The sequence below is a fragment of the Rhinopithecus bieti genome, unplaced genomic scaffold, assembly GCF_001698545.2.
Source record: "Rhinopithecus bieti isolate Rb0 unplaced genomic scaffold, ASM169854v2 scaffold_6506, whole genome shotgun sequence".
Lineage (NCBI taxonomy): Eukaryota > Metazoa > Chordata > Mammalia > Primates > Cercopithecidae > Rhinopithecus > Rhinopithecus bieti.
This window is the reverse complement of record NW_016805137.1, coordinates 40507-55073: the sequence shown is the minus strand read 5'-3', so window position 1 is coordinate 55073 and position 14567 is coordinate 40507. Positions and strand designations below refer to the sequence as shown.

General features: G+C 45.2%; 1 protein-coding gene across 5 annotated transcripts in view; it reads left to right on the top strand.

The window, feature by feature from the left end:
* The first annotated feature begins 2459 nt into the window (after positions 1-2459).
* ZNF821 (zinc finger protein 821) overlaps positions 2460-14567 on the top strand; it is a 27861-nt gene continuing 15753 nt past the window's right edge. Inside the window, exons 1-3 of one of the 5 annotated variants that reach the window (XM_017871294.1) lie at positions 2460-2942; positions 4923-4985; positions 8134-8250. In XM_017871294.1, the coding sequence (XP_017726783.1) occupies positions 8211-8250 (40 nt within the window). In that variant the 5' untranslated portion in view covers positions 2460-2942; positions 4923-4985; positions 8134-8210. The other 4 variants (XM_017871293.1, XM_017871292.1, XM_017871291.1 and 1 more) reach the window with 4 other exon arrangements.

The following is a 14567-nucleotide window of genomic DNA, read 5'->3' as shown; positions in this document are numbered from 1 at the left end:
GAGGAAAGTGAAGCTTAAAGTTATGAAGTGACCAATCTAAGGTCAACAGCTATAAATGCCAGGATCAGATCTTGAACCCAGACTTTGACACTCAACATCATATATTTTCTTTTCATTCATTTACTTTTTATTTTAAGACATAGTTTCACTCTGTCACCCAGGCTGGAGTGCAAGGGTACGATCACAGCTCCCTGCAGCCTCAAACTCCTGGGTTCCCATCTCATCCTCCTAAGTAGCTTAGCCTGGCTAATTTTTCAGAAATATTTTTGTAAAGACAGGATCTCACTATGTTGCCCAGACTGGTCTCAAACTCCTGGCCTCAAGTGATTGTCTCACCTCAGCCTCCCGAAGGCATGAGCCACCTCGCTTGGCCCAATTATATACTTAATATATATATCCATATTTCCATAATAATTTCCATCCCTGTTTTACTTTCAATTTGTGTATATGGAGTTTATCACTACGTGAAAATAAAATGCATTAAATCACAGTTATTACTGTGATTTGGGTTCATATATAAGATCAAAAAAGTTTTCTAAATCAGGTTGTTTTCACATTTATCATCATTGTAATCATCTAGAAAACTTAAATTTTCCTTAGATGAACTCAAAGGCATGAAAACTTGTAACTCTAGATTCTAAATATAAACACAAAAGTTTAAACATTGTCCTTTAAAATATCAGATTTTCAGCCGGGTGCGGTGGCTCACGCCTGTAATCCCAGCACTTTGGGAGGCCGAGGAGGGTGGATCACAAGGGCAGGAGTTCAAGACCAGCCTGGCCAAGATGGTGAAACCCCATCTCTACTAAAAATACAAAAAATTAGCTGGGCATGGTGGCTGGCGCCTGTAGTCCCAGCTACTGGGAGGCAGAAGCAGGAGAATGGCATGAACCCGGGAGGCGGAGCTTGCAGTGAGTCGAGATGGGGCCACTGCACTCCAGCCTGGGCGCACAGCAAGACTCTGTCTCAAAAAAAAAAAAAAAAGTTGAACATAGAGTTACCATCATTTGACCAAGCAATTCCACTCTTAGATATATGTATGTACCCATGTACATACATAATTTAAAGACATATGTTTTCACAAAAACTGTACACAAATGTTTGTAGTAGCATTATTCATCATAATCAAAAAGTAGACCCAAGCCAAATATCATTCCACTAATGAATGGATAAATAAAATGTGGTATATTCATACAACAGAATATAATTCAGCCATAAAAAGGAATTAAGTACTGATATATGCAACAACACGAATGAACCTTGAAAACCTATTAAGTGACAAAAGCCAGATACAAGAGGTCCCATATTGTATAATCAATCACATTTATATGAAATGTCCAGAATAGGCAAATCCATACAGACAGAAAGTAGATTTATGGTTGCCAGGAGCTGGGGGAAGGAAGAATGGGGAGTTACTGCTACTGGGTATGGGATTTCTTTTTGGGGTGATGAAAGTATTCTGGAATTAGATAGTAGTGATGTTGTCAACCTTGTGAATGTACCAAAACCCACTAAATTGTACACTTTAAAAGCATGAGTTTCATGGTATGTGAATTATACCTTAATTTTAAAAAATTTCACATGAGGTTCTTAAAATCCTCCTACCTTTACTGTTGGAATATAGAGCCCTAACAAGGTCACTGTAGGAGCCAACAAATATAAAATGGATTAGGAAGATATTTCAAGTGGAAAGTTAAATACTTGAAGTGGCAAAATGATGACATAACTGAGTAGATTGAGAAAGTAGAAAAAAAGTGAAGCTAAAAAAACTATATGGTTAATTAAAAGGTCTTCTAGATGTAGAACAAGTTTAGGTGAAAGCAGAGGAAAAATTAATTCTTCTTTTTTTAAAGAGACAAGGGTTTCACTATGTGGCCCAAGCTGGCCTCAAACACCTGGGCTCAAGTCATCTCAGCCTCTTGAATAGCTGGGACTATAGGTGCCAGCCACCATGCCTAACTTAAACTAATTCTTTATTTAACACTTTTTTCATTATTTGGTTGTAACCCTGAGTCACAACATCTCTGAGACACTTTTAGAGCACAGGAAAGTTATAAGAATAGCATTATTATGATCTCATTTTATTTGGAATTCAAGGAGATGGAACAAGCTGCCCAGCATTACATAATAACTTAATAATGCATCCAAGAAATTTCACTGGAGGCAAACTTTACCTGTTAGCTACTTTTCTGTTGAAAATGTCAACTAAGTCAGCTTTAAAGTGACATAATAAAGCCATACTTGTATCCCTCAGTCTAAACTGGTCAAGAATTACTGTTAAATATAAAAGCCAGTGTGTATTCTAGGTTGTCTTCTTACAAAAAATAGTATAAAAACTTGCTTGTTGCATGATAATATTCCATTTTCTGTCTACTTGGAAACTAAGTTTTTAAATGAAATTAAAATGTTTCCTTGACCGAAGTTAAACAATAATAATTTCTATCTAAGTATCCCAATCACAATAAATAAATGAGTGAATGATGAATGAGCCATTTATCACAGAATTGTGAAGGACCAAGATCCCTCAATGTAGTCCTTCTATTACATTGAACACAAGATGCAGACAATGAGATCATCTCATAAAAGATTTTGGGGAAAGACAATGTATAAGAATGTCCTATGCAAATACTAGGATTTGTCACTTTATCAGCAAATGTCAGCATCCTCATCAGCCCGCCTTTGTGGGGCCAGTAATCACGAAAAACATTTTGCATGACACTTTTAGCCATTTGTTTTACTTAACGGGCACAATAACCCACTGAGAGTAGAGGCCAGGAATTATTGCATCATTATCCATTTGACATCTTCGGAAGCAGAGGCTCAGAACAAGGAAGTGACTTGCCCAAAGTCAACAGGCTGGTCGGTGGCAGAGCTGGGGCTCAAAGCCAGATCGCCTAATACCAGATCTCATCTTCTTTCCTCTGCATTCCCTACTTCTCCAGGTAAGTGATGTCAGGGCAGGCTCAGGCATTCTAGAAGATAGGAAGAAAAGAAGGCAACAGGAACTAGGAGAGAGAAGGACGAGGACAGGAGGAGGTGTTTGACTAGAAATGCGTCCAACCAGGCCGGGCACAGTGGCTTATGCCTGTAATCCCAGCACTTTGAGAGGCGGAGGCGAGCGGATCACCTGAGGTCAGGAGTTCGGTACCAGCCTGACCAACATGGTGAAACCCCGTCTACTAAAAATACAAAAATCAACTGGGCGTGGTGGTGCACGCCTGTAGTCCCAGCTACTTGGGGGGCTGAGGCAGGAGAATCGCTTTAACCTGGGAGGCGGAGGTTGCAGAGAGCCAAGATCGCGCCATTGCACTGCAGCCTGGGTGACAGAGGGACACTCTGTCTCAAAAAAAAAGCATCCAACGGCTCTCCATTGCCCCCAAACACCCCTCACATGACAACAGTGCCACAAGTTTCCCTGCCCCTGGGTCAGCAGCCAATGTTTATCACTTGAGAATCATGTCAGAAAATTAAATACTCACAAGAACTCTCAAGATTTCCCAGCTCTGAGGTTCTGACAGCTGAACTTGGCCCCTCCCACCAGGGCCCATGGTCACATTCAAAGCCTCGGGAGTCGAAGCCACTGCGACGCGTGGGGGAATGAGGCGAAGAGGGTTTGTGACGGTGGTGGGGATCCGGGCTAAGGTCGGGCTAAGGAGAGGGGGAGCCTGCGGCGGAGCTGTGGTTGGGGGATGTGGGTTTTGTGGCTGAACTCGATGGTGGGGTAGGAAACCAGAATCGGGGCTGGGTAGGGTGGCGTTTACACGTCCAGGAAGGTCTAGGGGAGCTGAGCGGCTGAGACAGCCAGAGAAAGACCTGGGAATGGGCGAGGCAGGGGGTCCCGAAGTCCTGCTAGGCGGCCGAGCCCCTCTGGGGCGCCCGGGATTGGGCGCTCCCCGGAGCCCCTCTCCTCAGGCCCCGCCCACAGCGCCGGGCGCGCGCCGAGCCGCGGGGAGGGGGACCTGGCCGGCGCGGGGGAGGGGGAGAGGGAAGCTCGTGCACGCGCATCACTGACTGTGGGTGCGCGAGCCGCGCGTTCCCGCCGCCCGCGTCGCCATCTTTTTCCCTCTCTGTCTGTCTGTCTGCCGTTGGCTTTGTCCGTCTGCAGCGCCGCCCCTCGACTCCCCGCCACCGGCTCGGCCCGGATCCCCTTCCGCTCGCTGGGGCCCAGTCCCGGAGCGCCCCGGCCCGGCTGGCTTGGGCTGCGGTCCCGGGTCCATTGTCCGGCGGTCCGTCTGTCCGGAGGCGGGGCCCAGGGACCCAGAGCGCAGCGCAGCGCCGAGGCGCCGGGTAAAAAGACCCCTGAGCCCTCCCTCCGGGTCCGGGCTCGGGATGCGGGCTCCTCGCCCCCTCGCGGCCGCCGGCTGTCGGTCCTTTTGTCTGCACTGGGGAGAGGGCCGGGGGCCAGCTCCGGCCTGGGGTGCAGCCCGAGCTCACCCTCCCCGCTCCCACCCCGATTCCTCCCTGGCCGCTCCTCCTGCTCTCCTCGGCGCTCTCGGGCGCGGGGCGCGGGGTGCGGGGCCGGGGGGGCTTTTGCGCGGGCCGCAGGCACCCCGCCTCCTCGGGCCCTGGCGGGGACGGCCCCGGCGTCTGACAGCCTTGGGTGGAGCTGGGGGAGGGGAGGATGGGCGTGGGCGTGCAGAACGGGGGTTATCAGTCCCCGCGTCTGGGTCTCGCAGAAAAGCTTCTAAATTTAGATTTCAGAGATTGTGTTGTCTAAGGGTTTGTCTGAGCCGCCTCGGAAGACCTCCGGCTCTTGTCCGGCTCTTGTCTGGTAATTCCTGGGAATTTACCTGGGCTCGTGCTTGAAGAAACAGAGGGACCATTTCGGCTGATTAGACACACGCCCCAGACCCAACCCCAGGGGTCAGGTGAACAACCAGGCGGCTAAGTGACCAGCTTTCTTGTCCTCTCCTTTTTGGCAGATACAGATCACTTGGATTCAGTCGAGTTTGCTTTGCTTCGTGGGAACTGCACCAGAGCTGGAGGTGGGAACGCACTCTCTTTTCATCAAGCTGGGATTTCACCGTTTTTTTGGTTGCTAAAGTCTGTGGTGTGCACTAGACGCTGCAACCTAATACCTGTGGGAGAGCAGAGACAGTGTTCAGGGGAGACGTTACACCTTCCCAAGGACTCTTAACCTTGCTCTGAAGACGGACAGAACTGCCTTCCTCTTAAAATGGAATCCCTTTAGATCTGAGTCTCACCGTTTACCTATCTTCCCAGCACATGTTCAGGCAGCTATTTACATTTTTGGTTTGGTTTCAGATTTTAGCTTGGAAATTGAGGCAGCGTTAAAAGTAAAACAGAATGAGTGACCTTTAGGGCTGTATGTCTGTGGGTTTTATTAGCTTTAACTGCCTATAAAACAGTCATCTGGCCTCTTGAGATCTTGCTTTGTGGTCAAGAGTGTCCTTTCAGAGCCATTTATTTATTTACTTATTTATTTTCAACAGCCCATGACCCTACAGGCCTGTTTTTGTGGTTATTTTCGTTTTGTTGTGTGGGAGGGGACTGCAATTGCTTATTTTTCTCTTAATCACTCAGGTGTGAAGTCCCATTGGGTACCATCTGGTCAGTTCCCCATTTGGCCACTAGGAGGATTATAAGATGCAGTGGGCACTGCTGATTTAAATATGCAGATACTCATCTCTGTCTTTTGACTTGCAGCTTTAGCATTGAAATGTTGCCTGATTCAAATTATTTGGCCTTCCTTCAGAAGGGACTTTATTACCTTTATCTTACAGTTTCAATTTCTGATCTTGAAGAGAGAAAATAAAAAATTAGTCAAGATTCTGTTTTTCTCTTCTATAATAGAGTATCTATATATTTAGCCTCAATAGATTATCACATTAGAGGAGTATATTTTATTTTTTTTTAATTTTATTTATCTTTTTTTTTTTTTTTTTGAGATAGAGTCTCGCTTTGTCGCCCAGGCTGGAGTGCAGTGGCGCGTTCTTGGCTCACTGCAACCTCCACCTCCCGGGTTCAAGCAATTCTCCTGCCTCGACCTCCTGAGTAGCTGAGATTACAGACATGTGTCACCACGCCCAGCTAGTTTTTGCATTTTTAGTAGAGATGGGGTTTCACCATGTTGGCCAGGCTGTTCTCAAACTCCCAACCTCAGGTGATCCACCCACTCGGCCTCCCAAAGTGCTGGGATTACAGGCGAGAGCCACCGCGTCTGGCAGCTATTTATCTTTTTTTGAGATGGAGTCTCACTCTGTCGCCCAAGCTGGAGTGTAGTGCCTCCATCCCAACTCACTGTGACCTCCCCTCCCCAGGTTCAAGCAATTCTCATGCCTTAGCTTCCTGAGTAGCTGAGATTTATAGGTATGCGCCACCACGCCCAACTAATTTTTGTATTTTTAGTAGAGGTTTCACCATATCGGCCAAGCTGGTCTCAAACTCCTCGCCTCAAGTGATCTGCCTGCCTTGGCTTCCCAAAGTGCTGGGATTACAGGTGTGAGCCATGGTGCCTGGCCATGTTTTTTAAAATATTAATAGAGCCTGCATTTCGTTACCTTTCCACTTGGTGATTCCACACACATATAGGAAATCCAAAGTGTGATATTCATTCACTGCTTCTATGAATAAAACAACTACTTGATTAGAAAAAAAGTCATACACAAAACTTAGAGAACATACCCTATCAGCACTCAGTATATTGCCCTCTAAATAGTTAAAATCGATTTTATTGTATACATTTAGAGTTTTGTTTTAATTAAAGGTCTGGAAAAGAACTGTGTTTGATATGCAGATATGCTAGAAGACTGCCTGAAAGCTGCTTCCTTTGCCACTTCCTGTGGAGGCCTGTCTTTGCCATTTGCGGTTTCTTTCTTCTTTTGGTAAGGGGAGGCAGGATCTGATTATAGGTTTGAGGTTCTTCTAGCTCCATAGAGGAGTTAGTTGGCATAACAGGAGGTGAGTCTTCATTAGCTAGAGTACAAAGTATAGCTAGCAGTAGTCTCCCATAACTCCTCTTAAGGCAATAAACTATGATTTTATATTTGCTTATTCAGTGTGAGTATAACTCAAGAAGGCAGGAACTGAAAGAAAACTTAGAGTGTGACCAGATCCATATTCCTGTCTTTGGTAGGAAAGACAATCCCTTTTTATTCTATGTCTTTATTTACTCTATCTTTCTAAGAAAATGTCACAGCTATCAATACTAATCCATTTCGGATTCTCTAACAATGCTTAAGGCTGGGGCACTCTTTCTGTAGTTCATCAGGATCCTTCAGGCTTACGTATATATCCCCTCCTATACGGGGTGGGGAGCAGATGTACGTCTTGGCAGCATTTTTCATTTGGGGAACTTTTCTCTTTGTTCCTCCCACTGGTCTCTTCACTATCCAGAGGCTAGATTGAGAAGAGCCTCTAAAGTTATTAACTTTGACCACCTCTCTGGAATGTGTGAGGAGGGCCAGGTGATATTCCACACTGGGGTGTTGAATTAGTACTCATCAATGTGGATGGCATGTCTCTTCTGGTGAGAGCCCATCTTCAACATTAGAAGTTGGATTTGCTTAGTGACATGTCCTCCACAGTGCAGCATAGCATTGCACCCTTATCACCAGATAGAGGCTTTATGTCCCGTGCTGTTCTCATTTACAGGTGCCTATTTGAGACGTTTTCTGTTTCGCAGGGATGTGATGCCTTTGCTACCTCTAGGCAAGACATCATGAAAAATCCGCTCTTGTCGACTGCAGGGCTTGACTTCCAGTGGGCATGTGACATGAGAGCTGCCACCCTCTTTGGCTTCCTTTTGCTTCGTTTTGCAATTCATGGGGGTTATCCCCTTGAGTCCATAGTACTTCTAACTCTGGTTGCCTGAGTTTTGCTTCCTCTTTTATCCTGTGACCTTGATCGTGATCACTTAACAGTATTCTGGATTCCAAAGATGGACTTATAGTATAATTCTCTAAATCCTCCGAGGGAGGCCCTCTTAAACTTTCTGGGACCTTGACATTAGGCTAGAGGTTTATTCATTTCTCTTTCTTTCATTAGTTCAATTATTTATAACTGGTGAGTTTTATATGCTCAGGAGCTGTTTTTTAAAGACATTTTATCTTTAAATTTTGTATAAGTGCTGGGGAAAATGACATGTGCTAACAATAACCTTTTTTATTGTAGGTTAGCATCTTGCAAGGAGGTAGTAACATATCCAGTCGTGAAACTGGGAAAGACCAGAGCTCTTGCATCAGGGAAACATGTCCCGTCGGAAACAGACGAATCCAAATAAAGTTCACTGTGAGTATCGGACTTTGTCTTCTGGAACCTGGGAATGCTGAGGGGTGGAATGGAAGAGTAACCTGAATTTAGGGGAGAGGCTCACACTAATTTGTGAAGAAGAAAAGATTAAATGTAAAACACAGTTTACTGAGCAGAAGAGAGAAAAAGAAAGAAAAAGGGTTAAAGAAGTTGGATATGATGGATTTAAAGTGTGTCCGGTTGCTGGGGGAGGTGTTGAAAACCTATCTTAGGGGTATATGCACTTGATTTATATTTAATATCACGTTAACAAACAATTATAAGATACCTACTCTGTGCAGATCCTTGTGCTAGATGTCAGGGCTATAAAATAATATAAGATTTATAAGACTGTATTGTAACCTCAGATATATAAATATGAAGGATAGTATATGTTAAGTGCCAAACAGATGCTGCAGATTGTATGTACTAGAGAAGTTAGGAGGAAGGAAATTAAGAGAGCCCTGTGGACTGAAGTAGTGAGGGGAATGCTTAATGGAAAAGCCTCTAGACCATGCGCCTGAGCTGGGCCTTAGAGGGTAGAAATGGATTTGAAAAAAAATTAAAAAACAAGAGGCAGGGAGAGGGAACATCAGGTAGGGAAAGTGAAGTGAGCAAAGACAGAAGCGGGAATCTATATGTTCAGAGGACAAGGAGACTTTATATGAAGCAGAGGTTTCATTTGTTCAAAAGTCAGAAGATGTGAGCTTAGAGATGCTTAACTCTACACTGTGGAAGCCTGAATGCCAGGCTAAGTTTAAAGTTCATTCTGTAGTCTGTAGGAAGCTACTGAAGGTTTTTAAGCAGGGAGAGGGGAGTGACATTTAGAATGCAGCGTTTTGGTACTATGAAGCAATTTGTGGGATGAATCAAAAGAGGGAGAGGCTAGAAACCGGAAGACCAAGTATACACTATTACCTTGTGTTGTTTTCAACAGTTTCACGTGCATGTTTTTCTTTTCTTTTTTCTTTCTTTCTTTTTTTTTTTGAGACAGAGTTTCACTCTGTCACCCAGGCTGTAGTGCAGCAGTGTGATCTCTGCAACCTCCACCTCCCGAGTTCAAGCGATTCTCCTGCCGCAGCCTCTCGAGTAGCTGGGATTAAGGTGCTCACCACCATGCCCAGCTAATTTTTTTGTATTTTTAGTAGAGACAGGGTTTCACCATGTTGGCCAGGCTGGCCTTGAACCCCTGACCTCAGGTGATCTGGCCACCTCGGGCTCCCAAAGTGCTGGGATTACAGGTATGAGCTACTGCACCTGGTGCATATTTTATTTCAGTAATTGCATAGTGAACTTCTAGAAGGCAGAGACTATGTGCCATATGTGTTTCCTTATATATCCTCTCTACTTCTAGCACTGCTCATGGAGGGTGTGTTCAAAAAGTGCCTTCTTAAATTGACATTAATATCTATGCAGATTTGAGATAATTAGCCATTTTCCTATGATCTGGGAAGATAAGCATTCCCACCCAAATGTTCGTTAAAAAGACAAATAGTGGCCAGACACGGTGGCTCACGCCTGTAATCCCAGCACATTGGGAGATCGAGGTGGTCCATATCACCTCAGGTAAGGAGTTCGAGACCAGCCTAGCCAACATGGTGAAAAACCCATCTCCACTAAAAAGGCAAAAAAAATTAACCAGGCATGGTGGCAGGCGTCTGTAATCCCAGCTACTCTACTCGGGAGGCTGAGGCAGGAGAATCACTTGAACCTGTGAGGTGGAGGTTGCAGTGAGCCAAGATCATGTCACTGACTCCAGCCTGGGCAAACATGGTGAGACTCCATTAAAAAAAGAAAAAAAAAAAAAGACAAAGAGTTCCCTATTATTATGGACTGATTGAGTAAAGTGCAGCAACATTTGAAGAGAATTCAGAGGTATAACAGATGAAAAGTTTGTAAAAAACAAACCTATATATATGTGTGTGTGTATATATATAAAATATATATATTTTTTATATAATATATATAATTTTTTTTTTTGAGATGGGGTGTTGTTTTGTTGCCCAGGCTGGAGTGCAGTGGCGTGATCTCAGCTGACTCACTGCAACCTCGGCCTCCTGGGCTCAAGTGATCCTCCCACCTCAACCTCCCCAGTAGCTGGGACTACAGGTGCATGCCACCACGACCGGCTAAATATTTGTATATTTTGTAGAGACGGGGTTTCACCATGTTGCCCAGGTTGGTCTTGAACTCCTGAGCTCAAGTGATTATCTACCCACCTCAGCCTCCCAAAGTGCTGGGATTATAGCCATGAGCCACTGCAGCTGGCCAAAACCCTACAATGGTATTAGTCAAGTAGTTGACAAGATTAGTCAAGTAGTTGACAAGAGAACTAAAATTTATTAAAAACAAACTATATAGGCTGGGTGCAGTGGCTTACCACTGTAATCCCGACACTTTGGGAGGCCAAAGCAGGAGGACTGCATGAGCCCAAGAGTTTGAGACCAGCCTGAGCAACATGGCAAAACCCCATTTTTACAAAAAAATACAAAAAAACTAGGCCTGGTGGCATACACCTGTAGTCCCAGCTACTCAGGAGGCTAAGGTGGGAGGATGGCTGGAGCCTGGGAGGTTGAGGCTGCAGTAAGCCAAGATTATGCCACTACACTCCAGTCTGGGTGACAGAGTGAGAACCCGTCTCAAAAAAACAAACAAAATCCAAAACACTATATCCCAGGCACTATGCACTTTATCTGAATTTTACTGGGTTACTTCAAAAGTAGAAGACAAAATAGTATGAACTGAGGAATTAAGAGGGTTTTGACATTTTATACATTAATGAGATTACAATAGCAAACCTCCATATACAAATCTTTCTTCTATATAAGTCCTGGAAAAGTATAAAATGGAACCAGTTGGATGCTTCTAGGAGTATATTCTGGAATGCGGATGTGCAAAGGCTACTTAATATACAGATGAGTGGTTTAGGGAAGATTTCGGAATTGCTGCTAAAACAGCAAAATGCAGCGGGCTTGCACGTGAGGATTGTCAAGGAAGATAAAATGAAGTATCTTTAGCGGAGCTCGGTGGCTCATGCCTGTAATCCCAACACCTGGGGAGGCCAGTGCAGGATAACTTGAGGCCAGGAGTTCAAGTGCAGCCTGGGCAACAAGGCAAAACTCCATCTGTACCAAAAATACAAAAATTAGCTGGGCATGGTGGCACACACCTGTAGTGCCAGCTACTTAGGAGACAGAGGTGGGAGGATCGCTTGAACCCAAAAGGTCGAGGCTGAAGTGAGCTGAGATCATGCCACTGCACTCCAGCCTGGGCGTCAGAGTGAGATCCTGTCTCCAAAAACAAAAAAAGAAAAAGAGAAAGAAAAAAATGAAGTATTTTAGCATAGGCCATCCATCCCAGGGGTTTAGGATTGTTTTTCCACTCTGGTTGATAAAAGACACAAGTGGTCAGGCACAGGTGGTGCATACCTGTAATTCCAGCACTTTGGGAGGCCAAGTGTGGTGGATCATGAGGTCAAGAGTTTGAGAACAGCCTGGCCAAGATGTTGAAACCCCATCTCTCCTAAAAATACAAAAATTAGCTGGGTGCAGTGGCGGGTGCCTGTAATCCCAGCTACTTGGGAGGCTGAGGCAGGAGAATCGCTTGAACGCGGGAGGCGGAGGTTGCAATGATCCGAGATAGGGCCGCTACACTCTAGCCTGGGCAACAGAGCAAGACCCTGTCTCAAATAAATAAATAAATAAATAAATAAATAAATAAATAAATAAAATAAATTTAAAGACACAAGTGTGACCCCCAAGAAGGCATCTGGAAATGTACTCTTAATAGAGATGATAGGTTCACAAACAAGGCAAGTATAGGAGTTGGGTGTTCACCTACAAAGCCATCTGTCCAAGAGCCTGATTAGATTTGAGGAAAGTTGCTGGTAGGGTGATGGTGTGATTGTAGTAAGGCCAGGGGAGCCACTTCAGGCTTGTGTGGCCAGTGTCTATGCCCATGTAGCATATATCCATCAGCTCTATCTCCCTGCACCATAGTCAAAGCCAAGATGAGCTAGTAATGGAGTTGAAAAATAGATGGAGGCCAGGCGTGGTAGCTCATGCTTGTAATCCCAGCACTTTGGGAGGCCAAGGTGGGTGGATCACCTGAGGTCAGGAGTTTGAGACCACCCTGGCCAACATGGTGAAATCCTGTGTCTACTAAAAATATGAAAATTAGCACCGGGTGCGGTGGCTCACGCCTGTAATCTCAGCACTTCGGGAGGCCGAGGCAGGTGGATCACGAGGTCAGGAGATCGAGACCATCCTGGCTAACACGGTATAACCCTGTCTCTACTAAAAATACAAAAAAAAAAAAAAAAAAAAGCCGGGCTTGGTGGCAGGCACCTGTAGTCCCAGCTACTCGGGAGGCTGAGGCAGGAGAATGGCGTGAACCTGGGAGGTGGAGCTTGCAGTGAGCCGAGATTGCGCCACGGCACTCCAGCCTGGGTCACAGAGTGAGACTCTGTCTCAAAAAGAAAAGAAAAGAAAAGAAAAAAAAATTATCTGGGCATGGTGGGGCACGCCTATAATCCCAGCTACTCGGGAGACTGACGCAGGAAGATCACTTGAGCCTGGGAAGTGGAGGTTGCAGTGAGCCAAGATCACATCACTGAACTCCAGCCTGGGCAACGGAGCGAGACTCCATCTCAAAAAAAAGGGAAAAAAGGAAGAAAAAAAAAAGGAAAAACAGATGGAAAAACAGGCCATGGAGGTGGGGAGAATATCACACATCTACAGTTTCAGAAATGAAGTTGCAGAGTCAAGCGAAAGAACATTGTTTTGAGGTGGAGTAGGTGGGACTTTGCAGGCTCTTCGGAGGTGGCCATTATAAGGGCCTTTACTGTGGGGCTGTGAGCACAGATGTTCAGCTACAACTAAAGAGCAGACCCCTCGGGAGGGGCTGTTTTCAGTGACGCATTTGATCAGGGAGCCATGAAGGCTTCGCAGGTGATGCACTAAGCTTGACTAAAGAAGAAAAGACACTGAGATTTGCTAGTTGCAGAGGACCTTCTATTTATTTGTTATTTGGGGACTGAAGCTGACCCTACCCTTTTCACAAAATCATCTTTTCATTGTGCATGACAATAGTGGCAAGTAGAAATATATAATTTCATTTTCTGACCATATGAGTCTCCTGTCACCTTGCAGTGAAATGGAACCAACTAAATATATTTAATTTAATGCTGCTTGTCTATTAAAAGTAAATGAAATGGGGCCTAGCATGGTGGCTTATACCTGTAATCCCAGCATTTTGGGAGGCCGAGGCAGGCAGATCACTTGAGGTCAGGAATTCAAGACCAGCCTGGCCAACATGGTAAAACCCCGTCTCTACTAAAATCCAAAAAAATAGCTGGGCATGGTGGCACACGCCTGTAATCCTAGCTACTTGGGGGGCTAAGGCAGGAGGGTTGCTTGAACCCAGGAGGCAAAGGTTGCAGTGAGCTGAGATCACACCATGGACTCCAGCCTGGACGACAGAGTGAGACTTGGTCTCAAAAAATAAATACACAAAATAAAGTAAATGAAATGAACTCAAGGTCTGCAGGGCAGGAAAGTCTGCATTAAGCTTTGCTTAAATATCAAAGCTAATTGACATTTGATCAGAGTAATAGCTGAGCTTCATTAGATCTGCCTTCTGGGAAGACAAAGATCATGTGGCATGAAACTAATAGGCTACCTAAAGGGATATATTAAGAACTCCCAGGCCGGGCTCAGTGGCTCATACCTGTAATCCCAGCACTTTGGGAGGCCGAGGCAGGTGGATCACCTGAGGTCAGGAGTTCAAGACCAGCCTGGCCAACATGGTGAAACCCCATCTCTACTTAAAAAATACAAAAATTAGCTGGGCAGGGTGGCGGGCGCCTATAATCCCAGCTACTCGGGAGGCTGAGGCAGGAGAATCGCTTAGACCCGGGAAGTGGAGGTTGAGGTGAGCTGAGGTGACACCGTTGCACTCCAGCCTGGGCAACGAGCAAAACTCCATCTCGGAAAAAAAAAAAAAAAAAAAAGAATTCCAGCCGGGCATGGTTGCTCACACCTGTAATCTTAGCACTTGGGAGTCTGAGATGGGAGAATTGCTTGAGGACAGGAGTTCGAGACCAGCCTGGGCAACATAGTGGGACCTGATTTCTACAAAAAAATTTAAAAATTAACCAGGCACAGTGCTCATGCCTGTAATCCCAATAGTTTAGGAGGTTGAGGTGGGAGGATTGTTTGAGCCTAGGAGTCCAAGGCTGCAGTGAGCTATGATTGGACCACTGCACTCTAGCCTGGGTGACCGAGCAAAACCCTGTCTCAAAAAAAAATATATATATA